This window comes from Orycteropus afer, unplaced genomic scaffold, assembly GCF_000298275.1.
Source record: "Orycteropus afer afer isolate SDZICR_OR568_19922 unplaced genomic scaffold, OryAfe1.0 scaffold00292, whole genome shotgun sequence".
Taxonomy (NCBI): domain Eukaryota; kingdom Metazoa; phylum Chordata; class Mammalia; order Tubulidentata; family Orycteropodidae; genus Orycteropus; species Orycteropus afer.
Genome location: NW_006921879.1, coordinates 3212662 through 3240022, shown reverse-complemented (window position 1 = coordinate 3240022; position 27361 = coordinate 3212662). Strand labels below are relative to the sequence as shown.

Below are 27361 nucleotides of genomic sequence, written 5' to 3'. Positions count from 1 at the left end.
GCTTATGGGAAGTGGTAACTATGGGGAGGAAGTGGGAGGGGAGCTGTTGCATTGTGGTAAACTGTGGTCAATGACATGAGATAAACTATATGTGAACTGCTGTATGGAAAGTGAATTTGCTCTGTAAATCTTCACCCAAATCACAATAAATAAAAAAGAAAAAGAAAAGGTGTTTTCAGAATTGAACCCAGTGCTCAGGTCAGGGTACAGTGGTGCCATTGAGTTCCTGATCTTCTCTGTGGGAATTTGTTGTTGCTGTTGTTGTTGTTAGGTGCCGACAAGTCATCTCTGACTCACACTGACCTTATGCACAGCAGAACAAAACACTGCCCGGTCTTGTGCCAGCCTCACGATCCTTGCTATACCTGAATCCATTGTTGTAACCACTGTGTATATCCATCTTGGTGAGGCCCTTCCCTTTCTTTGGTGACCCTCCACTTTACCAAGCATGATATCCTTCTCCAGGAAATGATCCCTTCTGACAACATGACCAAAGTAGGTGAGATGAAGTCTGGCCATTCTGGCTTCCAAGGAGCATTCCAGCTGAACTTCTTCCAGGACAGATTTGTTAGTCCTTTTAGCAGACTGTGGTACTCTTAGCATTCTTCTCCAATACCACAACTCAAAAGGATCAACTCTTCTTTGATCTTCCTTATTCACTGTCCAGCTCTCACATGCATAAGAGGTGACTGCAAATACCATGGCTTGGGTTAGGTACACCTTATTCTTCAAGGAAACATCTTTACTCTTCATCACTTGAAAGAGGTCTTTTGCAGCAGATTTGCCCAGTGCAATACATTGTCTTATGTCTTGACTGCTGCTTCCAGATGTTGACTGTAGAACCAAGTAATGAGAAATCCTTGACAACTTCAATCTTTTTTCCATCCACCATGAAGCTGTTTATTGGACCAGCTGTGAGGATTTTTTTTTCTTTATATTGAGGTGTAATCCACACTGTAGTCTGTAGTCTGCAGGGAATGAGACCTAACATTACATTAGTTTTTTGGGCAGCCCCATTCTTTTACTGCCTTAAACTGAGCTACTAGTTCACTAAAATCTTCTAATTCATTTAATGTGTCATGTTTTCACACAAACTGCTCTTGTTTTCCTTGTTTGGTTTATTTAATGCAAGGGAGAGACATAATATTCATCTTTGTCTGTAGTTTGATCACTTCAGAAAACAACCTGTGCCACTGTTTTCTGATTGGTGAAGTCTCTTCTTCCTTAGCCAGATCCTTTGAGATAAAACCCTTAGAACTTCATGTTTGAAAATTCCCTGTCCCTTTTGAGCACTTTAGATAATTTCCCTTGGAACACTTTGAAATCTGACTTGCTGAAATCTAGAACAATTATGTATGACCATGTTGATCATTGCTTTCAGTGATTATTATGAACTCATTCTCCCAATCTCTCCACCACTAGCACTTTTCCAACATATTGTTCTAGGTTGGTCAGTTTTGTAGTTCTCCTCTGTGGTGGTTATGTTTGTGTGTCAACTTGGCTAGGCCTGATTGAGTGGCTGGGCAGCTGGATGTAGTATTTCCCATGATGAGACTGGCAATCAATTCCATGGTGGACTCTACTGTGAGCAGCTAAGTAGCTGCCTTTGGGTATGTGGTCTGCTTCCTGTATATAAGAAGCTTTGAGAATGGTCTCCAGCCTTTGGCATGCTTGGACCCTGCATGAAGCCATGTCATTGCTCAGCAGCTTGCTATGCTGTGCCGACCTTGGGACTTACAATGGACTTAAATTAATGGCCTGCCATGTGAATTGGTAACATCGGCACTGTGCCTTTTTACTTGTCAACCTTGGGGCTTCTCAGCCTCAGCAGCCAGCAGCTGTCTGAGTGAAGAAATGCCTCTAGCTCCAGTGGGCTGGGAGCAGGAGGCAGAGCTGGACCCCAAGGTTGAGGGGCTTTTACCCAGCTCCTAGAGCCTGGCACTTTGAACTTGGACTTAAAGCCTCCAAATTGTAAGAACAAACTCCTGATGGTTAAGGCCATCCCATTTGTGGTAACATTCTTGTCAGAGTGGCACCAGGTAACCAGAACATCCTCAAACCTTTTTTCAACATGCCAGCAAATGAAATTGTCAATACCACATAAATTACTGTCCTGATGCTTGCATACCTCCAGCACTTCTGTATCTGCCTGGGATTAGTTTTGCAATCTGAATTGAGATTGTGTCGTCCATGTCCTCCATTTATCTTAGCAACTATTCTGTACTCTTCCTAGATTTTTTTTTTCTTTTCTTTTATCCCCATCCAAATGCTCCTACTTTCAGTTTTGTGATTTTCTTTTTGACATACATGTTACTATTGAGGGTCGCTTTAATTTTAGACCTACTTTCTCTGAGCAACGCTAGCTTTCCATGGTCATGCTCCAGTCATGAGTTCCATGTGATCTATTTACCTTCTTGTGCTAAAATTCAACTTCCTCTCCTACTGTGGTCCTCTGTAGTATAGTACCTCCCAATCTTTAGTATTTTACTAAAATTAATTACAATTACCGGGGAAAAAATTCCTGAGATTTGTAAAGTTTGACAAGAAATTACATTCTCCCCAATCCCCAAACTGTCTTAGAATAGTTGAATCCTGAAAAAGATAGGGCATAATTTCAGAATTTAAAAATGTTGGGAAAAATACTCCACTGCCGTAACATGGTTTTACAGTTTCATTTGTATACCTTCCTCTTTCCTTGGAAATTTTAGGCAGCACATGATGTCCAGTGTTTGGGTTTTATTGTTAGTTGCTGTCAAGTTGGCTCTGACCCATGACCTTATGTACAACAGAGCAGGGCATTGCCCAGCCCTGCGCCAGGTTCATGATCATTAGTATGTTTGAGTGCAGGGTTGTGGCTATTGTGTAGTGGCTTCCAACCTGGGGGGCTCATCTTCCAGCACTGTATCGATGTATCAGACAGCATCCTATTGTGATCCACAGATTTCCACTGGCTAATTTTTGTAAGTAGACAGCTGGACTTTCTTCATAGTCTGTCTTAGTCTGGAAGCTCCACTGAAACCTGTCTACCATAGGTGCCCAAGCTGGTGTTTGAAATACTGGTAGCATAGCTTTCAGCATCATAGCAACATGTAAGCCAGCACAGTATGAAAAACTGACAGATGGGTGACAGAGTTTTTCTGTCAGTTATCACATAATTTATCAGAGAACCATAAATCTTGTCAGAAATTGTAAGCTTCCCCTTAAATCCTATTATCTAACACTACTTATGTCATCAGCTCCTCTGCCTTGTGCTCCTGTCTTTTCCGAAGTCAGGCTTTCCAAATGCAGGAGGTGAAAATATCACCTAAGACTCCATGTCCTTCAGCTTCCTCTTCAGTCACCAGCATGTCCCAAGCTTCTTCTGGCTATATAATTTGTTCTCAAATGTATCAACTAAAATATGGGGTTGCCAAATTGTAACAGACTCAGTGTTAGGGCTCAGAACATATTCCAGAGGACCTAACATTAGCAAGGCCAAGTCTGCATAAAGTTCTTCCTAACCCTTTAGCAGAGAGTCACTAGTTAAGAGAATGGGGTATCAATATTCCATGGCTGGGGAAAGGACTCTGTGCACCTGTTGGCATCAATGAATCTTCCTTAGTGTTATGTCTAAGAAGACAAAGACTTTTCTCCTATAATAATGCTGAACTTACACTATGAGAAGTCAACATAAACAAGCAGAGAGATGGTGTGTATTGAGATGTCTCACTATGACAGAGTTGGGACTGACCAGTGTCTCAGATTCCTAGGAGTAAGCAGAAAGGACATTGCCCGAATGACAGGATGGATCCTTGAAACAGTTAGGAATACATCAACTTTCAAGCAGCCTTCTTCAAAGATAAATCCTGCCTATGCATCCAAGGATGAGTTTGTCTGTTGTACCCTGTACTCACTATGGTAAAAAATGATCAGTTATCTAAATTGTCTGGATCCCTCAGTGCTTTTTATTTGTTGGGGGACAGAGGTAGGCTGGTCCTTATTATTATTTTAATGTCAGTGCCTAACTACACCTGTCCCATATGAGAGTCAAACTTCTAACTTTTTTCTGAAAACTGGGATGTTTCTGTAGTTAAAAATTTCCCTGCAATAGGGGCATATTTAGGGGCCCTAATTTATGGCATTGGGCAATCTACTTCCATACTGATACTGCCTCAGAAATCCAAGGAGGGGTTATTATGAGTCAGATCTGACTCGATGGCTGTGAGTTTGGTTTTTGGTTTTAATCTGTGGCATAAATAGACTGTCAATTATAACCCAAATGCATAAACATCAGAAGATAACTAGATGAATGTGACCTTCTAAAAATTAAATTTTTATGTGCTTCCAAAGACTTCTTCAAAACAGTAAAAAGAGAACCTACAGATTAGGAAAAAATATTCAGCAATGACATATCTGACAAAGGACTTATCTCTAAGATCTATAGAAAACTCCCAATACCTCAACAACAAAAAGACAAACAATCCAATTCGAAAATGGGCAGAACACATGAATAGGCACTTCACCAAAGAGGATATTCAGGTGGCCAGCAAACACATGAAGAAATGTTCAGGTCATTAGCCATTACTAAAAACAAACAAACAAACAAACTCATTGCCATTGAGTCGGATCCAACTCATAGAACCCCTCCTTGGGTTTCCGAGGCAGTATCACTATGGAAGTACATTGACCAACCTTCCTTCTAAGGAATGGCTGGTGGGTTTGAACTGCCAGCCTTCTGGTTAGCAGTCAAATGCCTTAGGCACTACACCATTAGCCATTAGAGAGATGCAAATCAAAACAACAATGAAATACCATCTTGCCCTAGTACCAACAGCAAAGTTCAACAAGACAGAAAATAACAAATGCTGGAGAGGATGTGGAGAGATTGGGACTCTCATACACTGCTGGTGGGACTGTAAAATGATACAAGCACTGTGGAAAGCAGTATGGCGATTCCTTAAAAAGTTGGAATTAGAAATACCATTTGACCCAGCAATCCCATACTAGGTATATATCCTAAAGAAGCAAGAGTCAGGACAAGGATACATGCACACCCATGTTCATCACAGCACTATATATAGCAAAAAGATGGAAACAACCTAGGTGCCCATCAACAGAAGAATGGATAACCAAACTATGGTACTTACACACAACAGAATACTATACAATACTAAAGAATAAAGTAGAATCTACAAACACCACATAACGTGGATGAACTTGGAGGACATTATACTGAATCACATTGATTGATATGTCAATCACAGGACAAATATTGTATTAGTTCATTATTGTAAAAAGTCAAGGGAAGGTTTTACACATGGAAGGACACTTTATTTGTTGGTTACTAGGGGTGGGAGGGGAAGGGAGGGAACACTGCAAAAAATGTTTAAATTAAAAAAAATAATAATAAAAATATCTCCTTGCAAAGGGAATGCAACTAATTATTAAAACTATTTATCTATTAGTATTCATCCTTGATTCAGTAATTAGTTACATACTTATGACTAACTTGGAGCCTAGAAAAGGTGTAAAAATTGTGTAAGGTGTGTATAAGTATAGTTGAGAAAATATGCCAAGTGCACTTAATGAAAGAAATCTAAGCATAAAAGAGCAACCAAACAAACAAAAACAAAAAACAAACAAACCTCAAGTTCCGTACTTTGGAACAGACCCCTGGGGAGTAGAGATAAAGGTAAGAGACTAGAGAGAAAAGATCCTTCAGACTCTAGTCCACAAAGGACTCTGTGTGAACTAAAAGATCTCATGATAAGAAAAGAAATGTTTTTGTTTTTGTCTTTCCCTTCACCCAAGTTAATACATGTCTACTATATAGTGATTTTCCCTCCCTCACCCTCTCATCCCTTGTAACCTTCAAAGAATGTTTCTTTCTGTGCATAAAACTTTTCTTGACTTTTTATAATAGTGGTGCATGCAATATTTGCCCTATTGTGATAGACAAAATTAAAGATGTATTAGTACATTGGGCAAATTTGCTGCAAAAAATCTACGTGTTAAAGAGCAAAAATGTCACTTTGAAGTCTTAGGTGCCATGATATTTTCAATTGCCTCATATGCATTTGAAAGCTGGACAATGAATAAGGCAGACTGAAGAAGAATTGATGGCATTTGAATTATGTTGGTATAGAATATTGAATACACCATGGACTGCAAGAAGAATGAACAAATCTGTTTTGGAAGAAATACAGCCAGAATGCTCTTTAGAAACAAGAATGGCCAGACTCTGTCTCTTGTGCTCTGGTCCTGTTATCAGGAGAAACCATTCCCGGAGAAGGGCATCATGTTTGGTAAAGGAGAGGGTCAGTGAAAGGAAGCAGACCTTCAATGAGATGGACTGACACAGTGGCGGTAACAACGGGCTCAAACATAGCAACAATTTTGAGTATGGTGCAGGAGAGGGCAGTGTTTTGTTCTATTGTACATTGAGTTGCTATGAGTCAGAACCGACTCGATGGCACCTGAAAACAACACAATTACACTCAGCATAATGTCCTCTAGGTTCATCCATGTTAGCTGTTTTGCAGATTGACCAGACCATTATTCTCGTTATTCCTTAATGTTGTATAGTATTGCATTGTGTGTATGTACCATAAAACAAAACAAAACAAAAAAAACTCGTTGCCGTTGAGTCAGTTTTGACTCTTAGCAACCCCTTCTTGGGTTTCCAAGGCAGGTATCTCTACTGAAGCAGATTGCCCAGTCTTCTACTGGCTGGTGGGTTTGAACCGCCAGCCTTCTTGTTAGCAGTCAAATGCCTTAGGCACTATGCCACCAGAGCTCCCAGTGTACCATAGTTTATTTATTCATCCACTGATGGTTGCTTAGGTTGTTTCCATCTTTTTTGCTATTGTGAATAATGGTGCAATGAACATGGGTATGCATATATCTATTTGTGTCCCAGCTCTCATTTCTCTAGGATATATACCTAGTAGTAGGATTGGTGGATCATAAGTTATCTCTATTTCTAACTTTTTAAGGAAGCGTCATACCATTTCCCACAGAGTTTACACCATTTTACAGTCCCACTGGCAGTATATGAGAGTTGCAATCTTGCCACACCTTCACCAGCCTTTATTGTTTTGATTTTTGATCATTGCTCTCATTGCTGGGGTGAGATGGTATCTCATTATTGTTTTGAGCTGCATTTCTGTAACGGATAATAAAGGAGCACTGGTGATGTAGTTGTTTAGGCATTTGGCTGCTAACCAAAATGTCAGTGGTTCAAACCCACCAGCTGCTCTCCAGAAGATGAGGCAATTTGCTTCAGTAAAGATTTACAGCCTTGGAAATGCAATGGGGATTGCTATGAGTTGGAATCAACTCAATGTAGTAAGTTTGTTTTTATTTCTGGTTAATGGGTAATAATTCCATTTCTTCATGCATTTGTCAGCTGCCCAAATGTCTTCTTTGATGAAGTGTCTGTTCATGTCCTTTCCCCATTTTATAGACTAGATTCTTTTGTCTTTGATGTCGAGGTGTGGAAGTTCTCTGAACATTTTAGAGAGTAGTCCCTTGTCAGATATCTTGTTGCCAATTTTTTTCTTTCCCCAGTCTGTAGGTTTTCTTTTTACTCTTTTGGAGGTGTCTTTTGATATGTGTTAAGTGTTTAATTTTTAGGAGGTCTCAGTCACCTAGTTTATCTCCAGCTGTTTGTGAACTTTTAGTTATATTTGATAGACTATTTATGCCATAAATTAGGGCCCCTAAATCTGCCCCTATTTTTACTTCCATGATCTTTGTAGTTTCAGGTTTTACATTTAAGTCTGATCCATCTTGAGCCAATTTTTGTACATAGTGGGCAGTATCGATCCTGTTTCATTTTTTTCTGCAAATGGATACTCAGTTTTGCCAGCTGTTTGTTAAAGAGATGATCTCTTCACCATTTAATGGATTTGTACCATTTGCTAGACATTATGTTTATTATCAGCTAAAGCAGGGTTGTCTTCTATCTGGTCATGAACTGTATCTGTGGTTGTGAGCTTACAGACTGGTATGTCAGAGTGGAGGGAGGAAATAGAGAGATCATTACCCTCTTGGCTATGAAACTAGACTGCATTTTTAGCACAAGTATTTTGGTGTCTATTCCCAGGAAGAAGTTAAACTTAGCACATTTCCTGCTAGTCACTGAACAACAGGTCAACACCTCCTGGACCTTAAGTCAAGTCACAGTCCTTTATGTCTATCTATGGAATCTCTCCTTGTAAATTTCTAGGCCTTTGGAGGGCCTAAGTTTATGGCTTGAACTGTCTCCATAAATTCTTAGGACCCACCAGGAATGTTGATTTGGTGGTGTGTTCACTGTGATTTCTTAGTCTCAGCCCTAGGAATGTTAGGAATGCCCCTCAGACAGAGTGTGTATGTTTGTTGGCATGTGTGCCTGTAGGTGGGCCTGGTAGTACAAACATGGCACTCTGAGTGACCTTCCTCAGCTGTCCCAAGGAATGTGTATGCATCTTGCTGAGTTTGGAGAGAACCAGATGAACGTGTTGTATAGCCCTTTCAGAAGTGACTCTGGAGCAAATAGGATGATCTTTCTAGGGCACAGAGCCCCCTGAATCAAATGTCAGATACACAGGGTCCCTTAGACCAGTGCCTGCAGACAGACAGCCTCAGAATCTCCAAGGAATGTGTTTAAAATGCAGATTTCATGGTCAGATTGCATACAGATCTAATGACAAATTCTTGGGAATACAGCTTAGGAATTTATATTTAAAAATACAACATCCCAGGCTGTTCTATTATGCAAGCAGGTTTGGTAACTGCTGCTTCACTAGGTCCATTTTTCAAGAGGGTGGTATCATCAATCAGTGTTGACATCAAGACTCCATGATGGGCTTTTCTTGCATGTTTCTACTAAAGACCATCAAAAATGCTTGGGTTTGCACCAATGACACGTTCAGACTTGTTCTACACAGTATCCGCTGACATCAAGCCCTTTTGATTTTACCTCCTAAACACGTCTTGCATTTTTCTCCTTCTGTTTCCATTAGCCACTAGCCAAATCCAAGCTACCAGTGTTTCTTGCCTGGACCATTGCAATAACATCAAAGTTCTCCTTCAAAGACTCACTTCCCACTAACTGGTACTCTACAGAGTGGTCTTTTCAAATCTGAAGTCTGATTTTGTTACACTCCCCACCCCACCCTGACCATCATATCAGTGATTTTTTTTCCCATTGGTTTTAGGATGAACCCAATCTTCACATGGCCCACTGGGCCTGCATTAGCTGGTCTCTGTTGACCTCCTCAATCTCATTTCACAGCCACCTTCCCTGCCAACAGGCTCTTGTGCTTGCTGTTCCCTCCAAATGGATACTCCTTTCTCCTTCACCTACACTTCCTTAGGGCTCAGCTCAGTCATCACTTCTGCAAGGAGGCCTTCCTCACTGCTCATAAATTGCTTTTCACTTGCACTTTTATATATAAAATTGCATGTGCTGTGCTGACCTGGAGTCTGGGCTTGGTCTAGTGAGCAAACTAATGGAAGAGAGAGTGGAGTGTAAGCCAGTATCTTTTGGGGCTCCCTTCTGATTCAGACATCACATAGGGTGTTGTTAATCCAGTATTATCCCAGCACTCTTGTCAGAACAGTATTAAACATCATCACTGCCAGCAGTTTTCACTCATTTCTTTATTAATATAGAAAAGGAGTCCAAGGCAGCTGGACCAATAGTACAAAGCACCAGGAGTTAATACTATACTGGTGAGAGGGTTGAGTTTATAAAAGTGAAGAAACAGGCAAGAGCTGCCCTGGTTCTGGGGGCCAGGCCCAGCCAAATGCTCAGAACCTTAGAGCAGTATCTGGAACCAGCCCCAGGGAAAGGGGTGACACGTAGGTTGGAGGTGGGAATGAGCTGGAGACCCTGGGGACAGATGAAGAGATGGAGGTCAGGCAGTGAGAACCACCCTGTAGCTGATGAGGACAGGGGACTCTGCTGGCTCGAGGCTCCCTAGTGGACCCTTGGCGGGGTCTCAAGGTGGGCCTCAGCTCTGAGGCTGGTAGAAAAGCCCCTTAGATAATACTGGGCAGGGGGAATCCAGACATGGCTGTGAGGCTAAAGGACCTTTTCCCATCTCTCCACCAGGGGCCACCCTTGCTCTATACGACATGTGGGGCTTCCGGGGGCCCAAGGCACAGAGGGAGACCCAAAGACCTCCCACTTGGGAGGAAAGAGGGGGCACAGAAGGAAGCACTTGAGTGTCCCTGGCTTAGCAGCCAGAGCTGAGATGTAGGGCAGGACAACAGCACCCTTGTAATAGGGCTGCAATGCAAGGGCAGGGGTGGGCTTGTCCTTGGCCAGGACCAGCACCAGTCACATGGCAATGGTGCTTGCTCAGAAGCTTAGCAAATGGACTGTGCAGTGAGCACTGGGTGTCAGTGCACCTGGTTCTGGCTTTAGCTCTGCGTGGACTTCTATCTCACAGAGCTGTGTGATCATGCACAGGCTCTGCCCTGGTGGGCCTATTTCCTCATTTGTCAACAAAGGCTTTAGCTGTGATTTCTCAGATTATAGAACAGACTCTGAAGGTCAAGGGAGCTCGAGGACCTGCTTTTGGTAGTTAAGTGGAAACTGGTCCCAGCCAGACCCTGGATGGAACTGGCATGGGAAAGGGAAAGGGGGTGGGTGGGTGATGTAGGAAGATGTTCTTGCATGGAACTTATCCCCACAAACACTCCAAAGCTGAGAGAGGATGCTGGGAACCTCTCCTTTGCCTAGGGAAGAGAGGGTATCCTCCCTTTGGCACAGAGAGGGAATGTGGCTCAGTGCGATCCCTTCACAACCATCACCTGGGTAAACACTTGGCATGGAGAGAATGGGGTGGCGTTGTGCAACCCTTTATGTTCTTTCCAGGGGTGGGAGCTCAAGGCTTCTTGTGGCTTCTGCCTCCAGCCCTCAGCATGGGGTCAGGAGAGCTCTTTTTCACTATGATCCTGCCCTGGGACAGCTTAAGACTGACTGCCTGGCTGGCACATGTTAGTTGGTGAGGGAAAGGACAGAGGGGGTGAGTAAGCAGACAGGGAGGCGAGAGAGACTCTCTCTGGCTCTCTCCTCTTCCTCTAGGCAGAGTAGCTCAATCAACTGAGTCGCAGATCTCTTCCACCATAGCATTGAAGATGTGTGGCTGGTCAGCATAGACGTGGTGTGAGGCACCCTCAATCTCCTGTAGAGAGAGGAACTGCTAGTGGTGGGGTGGCCCTTAATTCCAGTGACTAGAGACAGCTGTCCTATTATTTCTTTTCTCCTCAGACCCACTTGTCTGTCACCTATTAGCACTTATCAGAAACAATGACTCACATTTCTCCCCTAATCCTGGCACTTTCCTATGGGAATCAATGCCTCCCAATATGTCATTCTGCTTCTCCCATGGCCCTTCTCTTGTATCTACCCTTCCATGTTAGCCCACCAGTGACCTGTTCAGCTCATCCAAAGATCAGGTAGTATCCAGCCTAATTAAGCACGCTATTGGCAAATGAAGGGGCTCTGGTGGCATAGTGGTCAACAACACATTTGGCTGTTGACTGAATGGCTGGTGGTTCCAATGCACTAGCTGCTCCATGGGAGAAAGACAAGGTAGTCTGCTCTGTAAAGATTTACAGCCTTGGAAATCCTATAAGGCAGTTTTACACTGTCTTATAAGGTCATTATGAATTGGAACTGACTCGATGGCAGAGGGTATTGGCAAAAGAGGTTGGAATGGTGTAAGAAAGAAGGGAAGGCAGAAATGTGGTGGGAAGGCTTAGTGATTTTGACTCTGATTTTGGGTGGTTGGATGGAGTGGCAGCATGATGTTTGTACCTGGCCACTGGACCTGCCTTTTAGCTGAACTGGGCTACACAGAGGTGGGAAGCCTCTACCTTTTCAAATCCACTGCTCTACCTCAATCTGCCCACACCTTTTTCCTTGAGTCACTCTCTCTTCACTGACCCCAGGCTCATCTATTTTGACAGTTAATAAAAATGTGCTGACATTTAACTCAGAGAATTTTCACCTTAACTCCCACTCCTTAAGTGGCTCAACATACCATGTCCCGGACATAGGAATCAGGCCGCTGCATCTTCACTTTTTTGCCCGTGCTGGTATCTATCCAGGTATTGGCCCCATAGATCATAGTGATGGGCACATCTTTTCGAATCAAGTGAATTCGCTCCAACATGGGGCGGCGGGCCCAGCCAAAGGATTCCATCATGGCTTTGAATGCTGTCTCACCACTGACAAAAGAAAAACAGGGTTGAGGTGGTTAATAGAATAAACCCCATAGCATCAAATGCCAACTTGTTGGCTTTTTCAGAGGCTGGGGCACTATCTTAGTCATTGTGTTCCTCTCAAAGCCCAGCACTGAGCTTAATAAATATTGGTAAGATTAGGAGATAGAGAACGGAATCCTCAGAGGTCCTCTATCACAGAAGAGTTAGGAGGGACATACTTATGAAAAAACCCATGGCAGTGGTAACTGTCCAACAATGGAATGGGTTATTTATTCAACAAATAGTTGTGTGTCACACTCTGGGATGGGGGCTGGGGACTGGGGCCTGGGGACAGATGAACAAGACAGAAATGGGGCCTTTCCTCCTGGAGCTCACATTTTAGCTTATACTTTTCAGGGAGGTAGGTATTAAACGACTAGTTATTTCACATGACATTTCCCAAGAATTGTGAGAGTGTGGTCAAATGCTATGAGAACACAGACCAGAGGACTTAGCCTGGTGGGGGGGTGAAAGGAGTGGGTCTAGGGAAGCTACTCGGGAGGAAGACATCTAAGATGAAATCTGAGGAGTAAGTGCTATAGAACTCAGTGAAAAGGGCTTCCTGGGGAGACTCTGGAATTAAAAATTCAGTCTTACAAGGACCCAGGGGGTGCAGCAGTTTGTGCTAAGTGAGAAGCAACAAATGCCAATTTAATCTACTTTACTCCCTGTGCACTTCCTTAGTAGAACTAATTGAGACCATATCACATGGGGTGGTCTCCAAAGCTGGGACAGAAGCCAGCTTTCTGGGCTAGTCTGTAGCTTTTGTGGAAGGCAGGGGATGTTTAAGATACTGCCACCTACCAGGTTTGGCTTGTTCAGTGTAGTTATTTCCCTGGTATACTTCACACTTCTAGGATGAAGGGCCACCTAACTTTTGCCTAGGCCACCAGCAATTTAAATTCTTCCTTGAGATATCACAGCATAGTAGGAAAATTATGGACTCTGAAGTTAGATAGGCATGAATTTAAATCCTGGCTATGTTTTCTTAGAAGGTTATATAATCAGAATATACTTTTATTTTCACATCTACGAACTTGAAATAGTTATACCCATTTTACAAGATCATTGTGTGGAAAGTGAAAATATATACACAGCTCCTAAGATTAGGTGAAGCTAACAGGTACCCCCGCAAAATACTTTTCCCTTGGCCAAAGTTCCTGTTTTCTAAAGGAATCATAAAGAGTTTCTGCACTCTTATCTGGGTTACAACTCATAAAAACTCAAGGGGTTATAAAATTGAATGATGGTGTTTGAGAGCTAGTGGGCTGGTTATGACTATATCACTGACGTCATCTGTGCTTCCTCCAGGACACAAATGGGTTGCAGGATTAGGTATACTGTGGCTTAGACTGGGACATTATCTGGACAGAACTAGGTCTGAGGCTGGGAAGAGTTCTGAGAAAAGGACTTTGTTGGGCATGCGGGGCCTCCAGTGGGTAAGAGATTGGCACTGAGCCCATTGGCGACTGAGTGGAGAACAGGACGCTAGAGGGCTACCTGACTTGACTGTTGAGCTGAGGGTTCCTATTCTGCTGCTTAACTGGGGCCCTCCCATTAGCTGAGCTCATGTGGAATGTTGGATAGACACTCCCATGCTAACCAAAAAAAGCTGTCTGGATTTGAGGCTAATACTCAGACAGTACAGTTGGAATGCAAACCCCCACCTTCCCCATGGCTATGGGCTCACAATGGGAGACTTGGATGGCTTGGAAAAGGTGGGGAAGTGCTGCTGCTCCCAGTGACCTTGGCTTCCTTGGTGTCTCCTGGCAGCTCGTGGTGAGGTCTCCATAGAAACAGTGCTGCCCACACAGCCTCATGGTATCAGTCACTCACAGGGCACTGCCACAGAGGAAGATTACCTCCCTGGCTCGGCCCTGGCTGCCACAGTTGCCAAGGCTCAGATCAGCAGGCTGGTGGGGCCAGCTGTGTAAGTAAATATGAGCTTTGCAAGATTTTGAGGACGCTCCAAAATCTGGAAGGAAGTTCTATCCCACTAAGAATTTTTCAAATCACCCTAAATCAAATTTTAAAATGAATAATCTTTCATGCAACAATTCTGTTTGTAGGAATGTATTCTATAGACATAGCCACATATGTGTACAAAGGCACATGTGTACAGATGTTCTTGGAAACAAATCACGTGAGAGACTGGAAATACCAAAGCAAGTTGGGGAATTGCAGGCCTGGGGCAGAAAAAGGCTTTTTATTTTATAACCTTTCATAGAGTCCCCCACGCCTTTTAAAAAAATACCAGGTTCATATGACTTTTTCAATTAAAAAAAAAAAAAAAAGGAAGAGGAAATTAAAAAGAGGAGGGGGAAAAAAAAGATCATTTTTAATGTTTCCAGACTCTTACGTATTGGGATAACTGCTTGTTTCTAGAGGAACAGTAAGGATTTTCCTCTAGAGATAGATAGCATGTTTAATTATCTACATCCACTCCTCATTTATCAACATGGTTAGGTTGCAAAGACCAGGTTGTTATGTGAAATCACTCAGAAGTGACATTTGGGTGTGTCCTGTCTTCAGTGCTGGTGTCCCTGCCCCCTTTCACTACTATCCATCACTCACAACCTTTCACTACTATCCATCACTCACTACCTGTTGGGCACTCTTGGCATGCACATGGTGTTGTGGGCCCCTCTTCCCCATCATGCCCTCCCCACCACTGCAGACCCTGAAGAAGATGAGGGTGGTGGTGGTGGCAGTGGTAGGGTATTGCCCCCTGCCTGCCACCTCTTGCCCTCAGCAGGAATCTACCTTGTCCTGTACTTGCTTCCTCCCGCCATTGCCCTGGGTAGGGACCCCACTTGGTTGCTGTCCACCCCGGCCCCTGCGGTCCTGAGCAGTAGTCCCCTTCCCTCTGCTCTCCTTTCTGCCTCCCCCCACTGACTTCTCTGGCATGTTTGGGCCCTTGCCCAGCCTCCCCTTGCCTGCTTGCAACCTCACATTGTCCCACTGTCACCTCGTGCCCACCATGGTCAGACTGAGATGGTGTAGATGAATGGGAGATGCATCCTGTGGCCAGAAGACCACTGTCCCTCATGTGGCCTAGTCATTACTGGAGTGTCCAGCAAATCACCTGGGGTGACCTGAAGAGGGAGCCCTGGGCCTGGTTGCAGCCCTGCATGGGGCTCGGACCATCAAAGGAACCCCCTGAGAATTTTTTCAAAGTTGCAGTACATGCTAAATGTCAGTTAAGACAGTCAATAAGTGAGGTCTAAATGTATTAGCTTCTGCATCCCATTGTGCCTATTCCAGTGGAACTCTTTGGAAATGAGCAAACCCACTGCCTGTTTTCCCCTAATTGAGTCAGGCAGGGCTTTCTGGAAGACTGGTCCTGGGATAGTTCTTGAGTTTCTCAGCAGTTAGAGTTTTAGCTCTAAATCTGTCTTCCCTGGGACCAGTCCTTACCTGGGATTCTGTGCATTGCAATGGTAGATATATTCTGATATAGTATCATCTTCAAAAAAGTCTGCAAACTTGCGCTTGAAGTCTGGCCGGAATCGCTGAACCAGTCCAGGCCCTTGGAAGGGGTTACAAAAACATGGAATGGCTGGCTTTGATGGGAGAACAAGACTCTCCTGCTCATGTATGGTTCTAATAATGAACTGAACAGTCTTTCTGCTCAGGGCTTGTTTGTTTCCTTTCCACATTTAAAGAGTGAGGTTCTATTGGGAAGCTCCAGATGACTGCAAATACAGAGTGAGTTGGTGACCAAAGAATTTAGTTAACAACACTGAGGACCGATTATTTTCAGCTCAGGGAAGTCCCGGGATCTTTTCCTCCAAGGATCACAAGTGTCACAAAAGTCTACAGTTCAAATGCTTTTCTTTTACAGTCTGAGCTAAGTTCTCATTCTCCCTGAGACCCTTGTGGCCTTTTCTCTTCTGAAGGCAGCAGATGAAACTAGACCACCTCCCAAGAGCCCTCTCATTTTCAGGCCTGTAACAGAATACGAGTTGTCTCTCTAAGCCCTTTAAAAAAAACAGGCTCCGGATAAAAGAGAGAAGTTAGCATTTGGGTAGAAGGTAAAGGTTTAGGAGTTTGGGGGAGAAAGGAAGAACAGCAAGAACTCAGGTACCAAAGGAGAGTAAGTGGGCAGAGGCTGACCTCAGGGTTCCCACCATTGTACAGTTCCCACCAGACTATAATCCTTCCCTAGGGAGATGCTCTGCTGTAGCCACTCTCAACTTTTCTGCCCTTGCATTTGGCCAGGTTCATGCATGGACATCAGAGCTATTATGTTTGGGACGTTGGCTGGCAATTAACTCCTAACAATTGGCTATTGAATGTTACTGTATATACAGAAGGCATCAATACAAGATCGAGGTTACCAGTCTCTTGCCTAAAGGGAATATGCTTTTCACTCAGAAGGGAAAGGTGCCGACAGGGTGAGGTCAGAAGACCTACAACTACAGATAATGCTCACGTTGGCTGTCTTCTCCATCCCCTCCCTGACTTCTTCCCTCTCTTTCACTCACAGAATTAGCTGATGGCTACTGCTAACCCAAAGGCTGGAGGTTCAAGTCCATCCAGAGGCACCTTGGAAGAAAGGCTTGGAAACCTATTTCTGAAAAATCAGCATATTTCTACTCTGACGCACCTGGGGCCACATGAGTTGGAATCGACTTCACAGCAATTGGTTATTAGTAACTAAGTGCTAAGTGATGAGCAGATGAATATAGGGTGCCTGCCTGGAGCAAGACATAGTTAGAGGGGCTTGCCTGCTGCTATGGGTGGTGTTGGAGGCTCTGGTTCTGACTCTTCCTACTAGAAATGCTGGGTGAGCTGTGGAGATGGGACTCAATGGTGGTTACCAGGGCCAGATCAGAAACTCTCTGGCATAAGAATTCATACATGTAGCCTAACAACTCAGGAGAGGAAGAGTCAGCCCATGGCCCTTTCCTCTCCCTGGAAGTCCAGCCAAGGCATGCAGTAGTTTTTCCTCCCTTGTGTAGGAAAGCTTCCTTGCACAGGAAAGCTTTTTCCATGTAGATGAAAGAAAAAAGAGTCATCCGAAACCTCAAACAAAAAGATCTAGTCCAGATTAATAGCTTTAAATAATAATGCTAGTAAGTCCACAGGTCCATCCTCAGTTTTCATGAATAAGGAGGGATAGTGGAGTCTAGAAGCAGTGGGGCTTCTAGAATGGGACAGCCCTGGTTTAAGGAGATAGTTTCTTCTTCTGCAAGTTACTTACCCCAAGGCCCAGCTACTCGAAGAACAGCCAATGGATTGGAACGCCCTAAGACAGAGGCCACAGCCTTGATCCAGGTTGGGGGTGCCCGGATCTCACTAGGGTCAGTTGGTCGGAGGGGAAAGCCCCATGGGTCCACCAGGATGAGGTGTTTAACTCTACATTAATGGCAGGAGAAAGGAGAAGACAAGTTACATTAGCTAGAAAGTACCGTAACCCTTAATCACTTGGAAAGGAGAGAACTATTGGAGACTAATACTGGAAAGTTTCCAGCAAGGCAATTAGATCATGAGCAAAAGGGGTGGCTCCACTCTACCTTTCAGGGTACTTGATAGAGTAAGAAGTGGCCAAGAATCCTCCTAGACTGTGCCCCAGGAGGATCATGTTGGGGATCTCCATGGTCTCCCGCCATGTCTCTATTGATGTCACAAACTCGTCCTCAGCCCCCTCTGGATCCCTTGGGAATGTTGGCCTTGAGCTTCGCCCAAAGCCAAGCAGATCAAAGGTGTGCAGTGTGCGGCGGGCACTTAGTGAATCCATGTTGAGGATCCAGAGGCCCACACCGCCCCCGAATCCATGCACCATCACCAGAGGGGTGCGGTCCTTTAGCTCGGGGCTCACAGTCACCGTCCAGATCTTGTTCTGGTTTGGGAGGGACACGTATCGGGCCAGGAACTTGTTCTGGAGACCTGGGGAGGGGAGAATACCAGGACAAATCAACAAGACTACTTCCTGTCTTGTTGCCTGGACTATCACTCTTCAGAAGGAGCTCTGGTGGCGCGGTGCGTAAGGCATTTGACTACGAACCACAAGGTTGAATGTTCAAACCCACTAGCCACTCTATGGAAGCAAGATGGGGCAATTTACTTCCTTAAAGATTTACTACCTTGGAAATCCAATGGGGGTCATTATGGGTCAGAATCAACTTGATGGCAGTGGGTTTACCACTCTTCAGAGTTCTTTCTCCATTCCCAAACCCTTCCTTACCTCCTTCACTGCTTTCCTTTCATAACCTTCTGAACACATACCCTAAAGAGATCAATTCCAAGCTGAATTTGTAGGTAATAAGAGGGCCCTCTTATGCCCTCAGGCTGTTTGCCTAGTTCCCTTTGAGCCTGAGGTGACAGCTACACCACTGACTCCACAGAACCCATCATTCTGTGTGCTTGGGGTTTGACAGTTGGAAAGAACTGTGCTCTTGAGGATATCTGGGAAGGCAGCTTCTGACTGGAGTCCAGTTAGGTAGAGGGACTAATGGTGTGGACTGAGCCATAGGCTTATTATTAGACACTGAACTGGGACAGGAGGCAAGAACTGACACCAAAACCCAGAAACAGGTAGCTGGAGGTGGTGGAGGGGGTCAATACTCATTCTACTGGCTCTCATCAAAAACTAAACTCACTGCTGTCGAGTAGGATCTGACTCACAGCGACCCTTCCTTGGGTTTCTGAGGTGGTAACACTATGGAAGTAGATTGCAATTGTCCAATCTTCCTTCTGAGGAGTGGCTGTCAGGGTTGAACTGCCAGCCTTCTGGTTGGAAGTCAAATGCCTAGTAGTCACATAATAGAGGTCAAGATGAAATAGCCTGGATCCTGGACAGAGTCCTAAGAGCTGTGGCTGCTGTGCCACTGAACTTACTCAAGCCCAAAAGAGAGAGGGTGACCATGGCTGGGGCAGTGGGCAGTGGCTAATACTGCCCATGAGATGACCTGCTCCAACATAAAACTGTCCATGTGAGTTGGTTTGTGGGAATCACAACCTACTGTGATGACCAGGTAAGTATGGGGGGGGGCATAGAACATGCAGAATAATACTACAGAATGCAAGATTGGCAGTCCTTGGTGGGAAGGTGATAAATCTAAGATGTGCTTGTGTGTGTGTAAGAGAGATGAAGAGAAAGAAGAAGATAGGAGCGGAGGAGAAGGAAGGAGGGAAGGAGAGAACATGTATGCTTGTATGTACTGTGTATTAAAAGTTGGTATAGTGTTTGCGGTGAAAGTTGTAACTGGGGTAAGAACTAGTGCGATGGTTAGGGAGGGAGAAATTGAGGAACGACTATCACAGAATATGGTGTCCTCTGTATGAATGCCTTCTCTTAGATCATAGCCATCCCTTCCTCCCACCCTAAGCACTGTTAATCAGGAATCAGTTAGCTCAGTGCACTAGGCCTTGGGCAGATCCTGTATCCTTCTTGGGCCTCCTGAATGAGGTGGGATAACTGTCCCTACTACTTACACTGGAGAATCCTTGCTTCCACATTCTTCAGCTGTGACATAGACGTGGGGCGCCAAGCAGGTAGCCAGCTACTCAGCCAGCCTTGAGGCCTGGGACAGGGAAACATAAGAGACAGTCAAGGGCAAATTAGAGGAAACATTGATGCTCTCGGCCTTGCTGACAGTTACAAAAGTTTCCTCAGGGTGCAGGGTGTTTCCTGGCCTCCCTAGGCCAGTCAGCAATTCCCTGGCTGCCTGATAAACTGTTAACTCTCTCTGATAAATGATTCTGTACAACATGCCCCTTGTTTCAATAGATACTAGAATATCACATGCATAACACTTTACAGTTTACAAAGCTCTTTTACATTTATTATCTCAGTTAAGCTTCACAGTCTCCTTTGTTAATGGTTATATTTTATATTCTAGGAGATTAAATGAAAAAGGAAAAAGCAACTGATCCTGCAGTTATCTTTTGCTAGCCGTAGGACTAGATGTTCTTTAGGGCAGCATAGATGAATTCCCATGCTACCTGCCCTCCTGGCAGGGTCCTAGTGCTTGAGTGCTCCAATCTCCAAGCCCCTAGAAACACAGAGCATTGTGTCAGTGACCAACTGGGTGCACAGGTAATCAGTCTAACACCAAACAAAGATGGAGTAGGCAGGGAGCAGGAGACCTGGATTTGCATCTTGCTAAGGAGCTCTGGTAGCATAGTGGCTAAGACACTTGCCTGCTAACCAGACGGCTGGTGGTTCAAACCCACCAGCCACTCCTCGGAAGGAAGGTTGGGCAATCCTACTTCCGTAGTGATACTGCCTCGGAAACCCAAGGAGGGGTCGCTATGAGTCGGGTTTGACTCGATGGCACATAACAACATAACAAGGAGCTCTGGTAGCGTAGTGCCTAAGGCACTTGACTGCAGTTCAAACCCATCAGCCACTCCTCGGAAGGAAAGTTGGGCAATCTACTTCCGTAGAGATACCACCTTGGAAACCCAAGGAGGGGTTGCTATGAGTCAGGTCTGCCTTGACGGCACATAACAACAACAACATGGTTCAGTTGGCTCTGGCCTTGTTTTCAGATTATAAAATGAGTAGAATGCTCATTTTATATCCTCACCTCCCATGGGAGGCAGTAAAACAAATAAGATAACCCGCCTTGCTTTTTCCTTCATACCCAGAAGACTTTAAGTCACTGCTGGGTAGAGGTTAAAAGCCTGAGTTTTGGAATAACAAACATCCGGATCTGAATCACAAATTAGATGCTCAATAAATGGCAGTTTTTATTATTCCTTTTTCATCTCATATGATATTTCTCTTCTTGAACTGCCTGGATAAAGGTGGTTATAGGGTGGGCATCACCAACTACAGGAGGGGCCAAGAGTTGTCTGTGATCACCATGAAGCCTTGCCCTGCCCTTAGTCACACCTCCTTTCAGAAACAGAGACAAGTTTGGAAATGTGGTTATCTACCCTATTTGTGTATGCTCTTAAAAGGGGGTGGGGTGGCTGGATGATCTAGGGAAGGGGTACTGAGAAATCGGGATTTGCAGTCTGGGTTCTAGTTTGGGTCTTTTTCTAAGTAGCTGTATGACCTCTCTGGGCATCAGTCTGCTCACCTATAAAATGAAGAGATTGGACTAGATGATTTATAAGGATCCATCCTAATTTAAAACTCCTTGCTTCAAATGATGCATCAGGAAGACCCATGTGCACGATGGAAGTTTGGTCATGTTCCCCTTGCTCCTCCAAAGAATGTCCCTGCCTTGACTATGCCAGTGTTCACAGGTCCCTGCTCAAAATACCTCAGTGACTACGCAATAGCTACAGAATGCAGTCCTGACTCTTTAAAGGTCAACTTCAACTCACCTCTCCAACTTTTCATTATTCATCTTCATTCCTACAGTGGATCTGAATTAAAATGGTCATATTCCTGTCTCTACACCTTTGTAGATCCAATTCCTAAACTAAACTCATTGCCATCAAGATGAACAGAGTAGAGCTTCCCTGTATGGTTTCTAAAGCTGTAATCTTTACAGAAACAGACTGCTACATCTTTTTCCTATGGAGTGGCTGGTGTCAAACTTCTGGTTAGCAGCTGAGAGCTTAACCACTGTGCATCAGGCCTCCTAACCTATGTCCTATTACCTAGGATACTCTCAATCATCCACGCTTATCTACTCTTCAGAGCTCAGTTCAGCACTGAAGTCTCACCCACACTCTAGCCTAGTGATTCCACCATCCTTGAACTCCTGAATACTGGTCTGTACCACACATGCAGTACATAATCCATGACACATTACATTGTTGAGTATCTGGGGAAGCATAAGGCTTAGTAATGGTTAGAAACTGGGATCTAAAGCCAGAAGGCCAGCATTCTATTCCTGGTACTGCCACTTACCAGCAATGTGACTTTGGGCACAGTATTTAGCTTTTTTGTCAGAATTTCCTCACCATTAAAAGGGAGGTAGTAATAGTATCTACCTCATACCAAAACCAAGTTAAACCCACTGCCACTGAGCTGATTCTAATTCATAGCGATGTTCACTGGGTTTCCGAGGTGTTAAGTCTTTACAGAAGTAGACTGCCTCATCCTCTTTCTGCAGAATGGCTGGTGGGTTTGAACTGCCTACTTTCTGATTAGCAGTCAAATGCCTTAGGACTGTATCACCAGAGCTCTTTACCTACCTCGAGGGTTGTTTTAAGGATTAAATGAGTTAATTCATCTAAACCACTTAGGATAATGCCTAACACAGGACACACTCTCAATAAACATTTTTTTCTCCCCAGTTAAATCATAAGCTTTGTCCACATTCTCAATGTTTTGCAAATTGCAATTCTCAGTGAATGTTTGAAGTTTGAAAGAAATACTGAGGTTGCAGGTGAGAGTAGTACATTAATGGCTTTAGCCCAATAAGAGTTAGTCTCAAGCAATTTAATCCTGGGGAGACTCAGATCCCTTGTAATACTCTACTAGAATTCCTTATAGGCTTGGAGCATGGGATCAAGTCCATAGAATGTTTGCCAGTCTTAAGGAGGGGTCGCTATGAGTCGGGTCCGACTCGACGGCAAACAACAACAACAACAACAAGGAAGAGGTAAGGAGTCCTGGTGGTGCAGCAGTTAAGCACTCAGCTCCTCACCGAAAGGTCAGTGGTTGGAACCCACCAGCTGCTCCTCAGGACAAAGATGTGGCAGTCTGCATCCATATAGACTGACAGCCTTGGAAATCCTATGGGGCAGTTCTATTCTGTCGTTTTGGGTTGCCGAGTTGGAATCAACTTGACGGCACTGGGTGTATTTTTGAAGTTAGAGGTAAACTTTCTCTCCACATTGTTTGTTGTTGCTGTTGTTGGGCGCTGTTGAGTTGGCTCCAGTGCACAGACATCCTATGTGCAACAGAATGATCATTTAGCAGGTAACGCCATATAGCGGGTGACAAATCAGACCACAACATTTGGACCCCATATTGCCCTGTATATACCCAAAACAGAACTCAGAAGAAATGTTGTCCCACGGGACAGTGCAGTGGGCTGTTCAGTAGATGCTTCAGGGAGCTTTCCTTTGCCTCTTTTCTTCACTAAAAACATTCCACTTAAAGCACCAGAAATGGTGCCTGGTATGCTGTATCTGCTCAGTATTGTGGGGGAGGTGTGGGCTGTGGTGGGAAACTGAAGCAAGGAACAGAGAAGCCACTTAGCCTGGCCAGGGTGGTCTGTTTCCTCTAGAGTTCTTTTATCATGGGTGCAAGGTGAAGCAGAAAGGGTTCTGTGCTGGATGAGAAGGCTGTTCTAGACCTCTGTAATCTTGGGCATGTCTCCTATAAGTCTCCTAATGTCTATGGGCTTCTTCATTTTTAAGAAGGAGCTAAACTCTCTTCATCTCTTCCTGCTCTAGTATCTCCTGTTTCCTGAGTCACTTTAGGTACTGTAAATTTCCTTTTGGAAGTCATCTTAGAAAGCAGCTCTCTCCTGGGCAGCTCCTTCAAGCCCACCCCAAAACCAAACCCATTGCCATAGAGTTGATTCAGACTCATAGCGACCCCTATAGGACAGAACAGAACATCTCATAGTGTTTCTAACACTGAAATCTTTACAAAAGCAGACTCCCATATCTTTCTTCCACAGACCAACCAGCTGGTGGGTTCAAAGCGCCAACCTTTCAGTAGCAGTTGAACGCTTTAACCACTGTGCCATCACAGATCTTTCTTCAAGCCCAAGAAACTATTATTGTCACAAAGTTAATGATCTTTGCAGGCTGCCACTTCTACCTCTATGAAAAGGAGGCCCATGGAGTCCAGGAAAGGCCCTGTTCCTGTGAAACCAAGGGGTTGGCTGGGAGCTGAGTCATTCTTCTCAAAGCAACTTTTCCTTGCTCCTATCAACTGGCCGTCACACCACCTACAGGTGGCTCCCAAACTTGATGCCATTGGGACAGTCGCAATGAATCCTAAAATAGCTCTAGTTCTGAACCACTGCGTTAGAAATAGTTATGATTAAAGCCATTATCAACTAGAATCACAAGCAGCTAAGCGTTTCTGTGGAGGAGGGCTAAAGAAACTTGTATGCCCATTACTACAGTCCAGTCCCAGTGGTGGAGACGGCCCCTCTCTTCCCATGCCTTCTCTTTGCTGGGCAAAAGGATGCTCTTCCCACACCGACAGGGACCTGGTGAGGCAAGTCGAGACAAGCACACCTGGCTGCCACCCCCGCATCCGCATCCCACAGACTTGCTTCCAGGGATCTCAGACATCATTACCAAGTCCAATGCCTTAAGTACAGAGACTACATGAGGAGCTAGTGCAAAGCCTACGGTGAAAAGTCAGAACGGCTGAGCTGCAGGCAAGTTTATCTGCCATCATTCCCCAGGCTCTGCTGCAGCCTCCTCCGGGCAAAAGCAAAGCAAGCACACGCAAACACCAGTCCTCCCCCAAAGCCAACCTGAAAGAGGAAAGGCGGGAAGGTGTCTAAAACTGTTCCTCAGCCACAGACAGTCCCGGGGTCACGGCCCAGAGAGAGAGAGAAAAAGAGAAAGAGACAGGATTAACTCACTGCTGCTCCAGATCATCAGCCATAGTAAACAAGCCCTGCCGGGTCGAGCTGAGCCAGCCCATCCCTCCTTCTGACGCCAGCACCAGCTGACCCAGAAAAGTATCGGATAACAAACTGGGGCGTGGCCACGCCGTCCCCCTGCCCAGAGGAGGGGCCACCAGAACGCAGATACAGGTTCTGAATAGGCAGGGTGACGGAGGCAGGGTGCCAGGACTGAAAAGCGAAACTCAATAGACTGGTTTGAGTTAGTGAAGGCCATTCTTATTTTCAATTCCTGACTTGTGTCCAGGCAGAGATGTCCTGGAGGGCCTCACAGGCTAGGACAGTAATCCTGGTCATATATTTGGGGGACAGATAGGGAAACAAACCAAACCAAACTCACTGCCATCCAGTCGATTTTGACTTTTATAAATTGAGGATCACCTCAACGCAGTGAATCTTTACAGAAGTAGATTGCCCAGTCTTCCTTCCATGGAGTGGCTGGCAGGTTTGAACCGCCAGCCTTCTGGTTAGCAGTCAGATACCTTAGGCACTACAGCACCAGAGCTCCTTGATATGGAAACAAGTAGCAACAAAACAACTGAGATCTTCACAGGCCCATCAGCCCTCAGTCCTTTAGTAGTGACAGAACCACTGTAGGACACCTGCATGTGCTTTTTAGGCTTGCCTGACCTTTCGGTCTAAGTCCTCCCTGTGTTTGCCTTCTAATCAGATGTTTGTGAAGCTGATAGCACTAGTGGATGAGTGCTCCCACAAAAGGCTTGAGGGCTTAAACTCCAAGTAGACCATCAGATTTAGCAAATTAAAATACATACACAAAAGCAAACTCACTGCCATCCAGTCCAGGACTCCTAAATTTGACGTTCAGATAAATGGATAATTTTCCTAGTAAAAGCATGTCCCATGCAGTATTTGGGACATAACTGGGCATCCTATATTTTGTCTGGCAGTCCAACCCTCAGGGACGGTTATCTGCAGCTAAATGAAATGCAAATGAAGTCATATGGTTGACAAAACGGTATTGGTGGTCCAGTGGGTGGCCCGAGTGGTGGAATGAACAATGCCCCTAAGATTTGTCTTCACAAAAACTTAAGCCTACCTTTTCTGCAAATCAGGCTATCCTCCCTGACCAATGAGATACTGACAGGAATCTTTGACCAGTGAGATCCTGACAGTGCTTCCACCCTGTCTGACCCATGAAAGTTTGACAGCATTTCAGTAATAGTGAACTGTATAAACCAATCAGAAATAAGCTTATTTTGCTTCTGGGTTTGGTCCCTGTAAGCCAACAGCTGCTGACGATTGGGGGAGTACCTTTCCACATGTGGTTTGGTGTTACCTAATTTGTGAATCTTCTGCCCGAATAAACCTCATCTGATAGATAAATCTTATTATTATCGATTACGTTTCTTTTGACACTGCCAAGACGGGCATTTCTCTGGTATAAGTCTGGCTTAACCTCAGTTCCCCCTCAGTTTAGAGGATCCCTTGCGAATAGTTGAAGGACTATTCTTAAAGGCTGAGTCTACTTTAGGTAGCGTTTGGGCTATTGAGGGTAGGGGTAAGTCTAGCATATCTCCGAGCTCCTGAGTATACCTCAGACTTGCTCAGTATAGAGGTTGGATGAATCCTGAGGCTGACTCCAGGATTTACCTTAACTGGTAAACAGGACCTGATGTTCCTAGAGCTGTCAGATTTCAGGTTGTAGCCTTGGTTAGGTTAAAACCAGACTGAGGGTGGTGGTAATGGTTGGGTGGGGAGAACACTGGTGCAGAGGGGTTTGCCAAAGTATTACTCTTTATCCTTGCCGCAGGACCTAGGAGACTCAGATTTCTTCTTTCTTGTAACACAGTGTAAAACTGATTGGATTATCATTATAAGGCCTTACAGTTTAAAAGAACTGGCATTTCTAGAGCTTAGGGGTCCAGGAACTCACAAAATATGGGACAAAGTACTACAAAGAGTAGAAGATTGGCTCTTTCAAGTGCTACAAATAATGGAAGACGTAACTGATTCTTTTAACAAAGCACAGTAATCCTAACCTTCAGTGTACATAAGAATCATCAGGTTGTTGTCAGTTGCAGTTGATTCTGACTCTTGGTGACCCCACTTGTGCAGGACAGAACTGCTCCATAGGGCTTTTCAAGGCTGTGATCTCTAAGAAGCATATCTCCAAGCCTGTTTTCCCAGGTGCCTCTGGGTGTGTTCAAACCACCGACCTTTCAGCTAATAGTTGAGCACTTAACTGTCTGTGCCAGCCAAAATCATCTGCAGCTTGTTAAAAATTCAGCTTTACAACCCCTGCACTCTGAGATTCTAACACAGTTGGTTTGGGTTGATGCTCACTGCCCTGGAGTAGAACCCCATTCATAGCAACCCCTCTTTGGGTTTCTGAGGCAGTATCACTATGGGGAAAAGCAGGCGGGGGGAGGGGCGCAGAGGGTGGAGAAAAGTCAGGGAGATGCAGAACAAGCAGCAATAGGGATCCAGGTAAGGGGAGAGACCCAGGCTTCACCCCCAAGAGGCAGGAAAGCAGAGGGGAAAAGAAAAGCCAGGGGGATGACAGACGGAACAGTGGCAGGGATCCAGGTAAGGGGAGGGTGGAGAGCTTTTAAACAGCTAAGGGAGACAGACTTGTCTGTCAGTTTGTC

General features: G+C 44.7%; 1 protein-coding gene across 1 annotated transcript; it reads right to left on the bottom strand.

The window, feature by feature from the left end:
• Positions 1–11069: 11069 nt before the first annotated feature.
• ABHD4 (abhydrolase domain containing 4, N-acyl phospholipase B) lies at positions 11070–24772 on the bottom strand. Its single transcript, XM_007951163.1, has 7 exons — positions 24711–24772; positions 19684–19772; positions 17763–18135; positions 17450–17604; positions 15661–15772; positions 12021–12207; positions 11070–11159 (listed from the first exon to the last, which is right to left on the bottom strand). Exons 1-7 carry the CDS (start codon positions 24770–24772, stop codon positions 11070–11072), a joined length of 1068 nt encoding a protein of 355 aa, XP_007949354.1.
• Positions 24773–27361: the final 2589 nt, after the last annotated feature.

Bases quoted from the DNA above. Each gene is read 5' to 3' on its own strand.
- ABHD4 (XM_007951163.1), bottom strand. From the start codon at position 24,772: ATGGGCTGGCTCAGCTCGACCCGGCAGGGCTTGTTTACTATGGCTGAT. The intron at 12,208-15,660 runs GTAAGGACTGGT...TTCTTTTGTCAG, and splicing joins TGCAATGCACAGAATCCCAG to TGGTGAGACAGCATTCAAAG. The intron at 11,160-12,020 runs GTATGTTGAGCC...CTCTCTCTACAG, and splicing joins ATTCCTATGTCCGGGACATG to GAGATTGAGGGTGCCTCACA.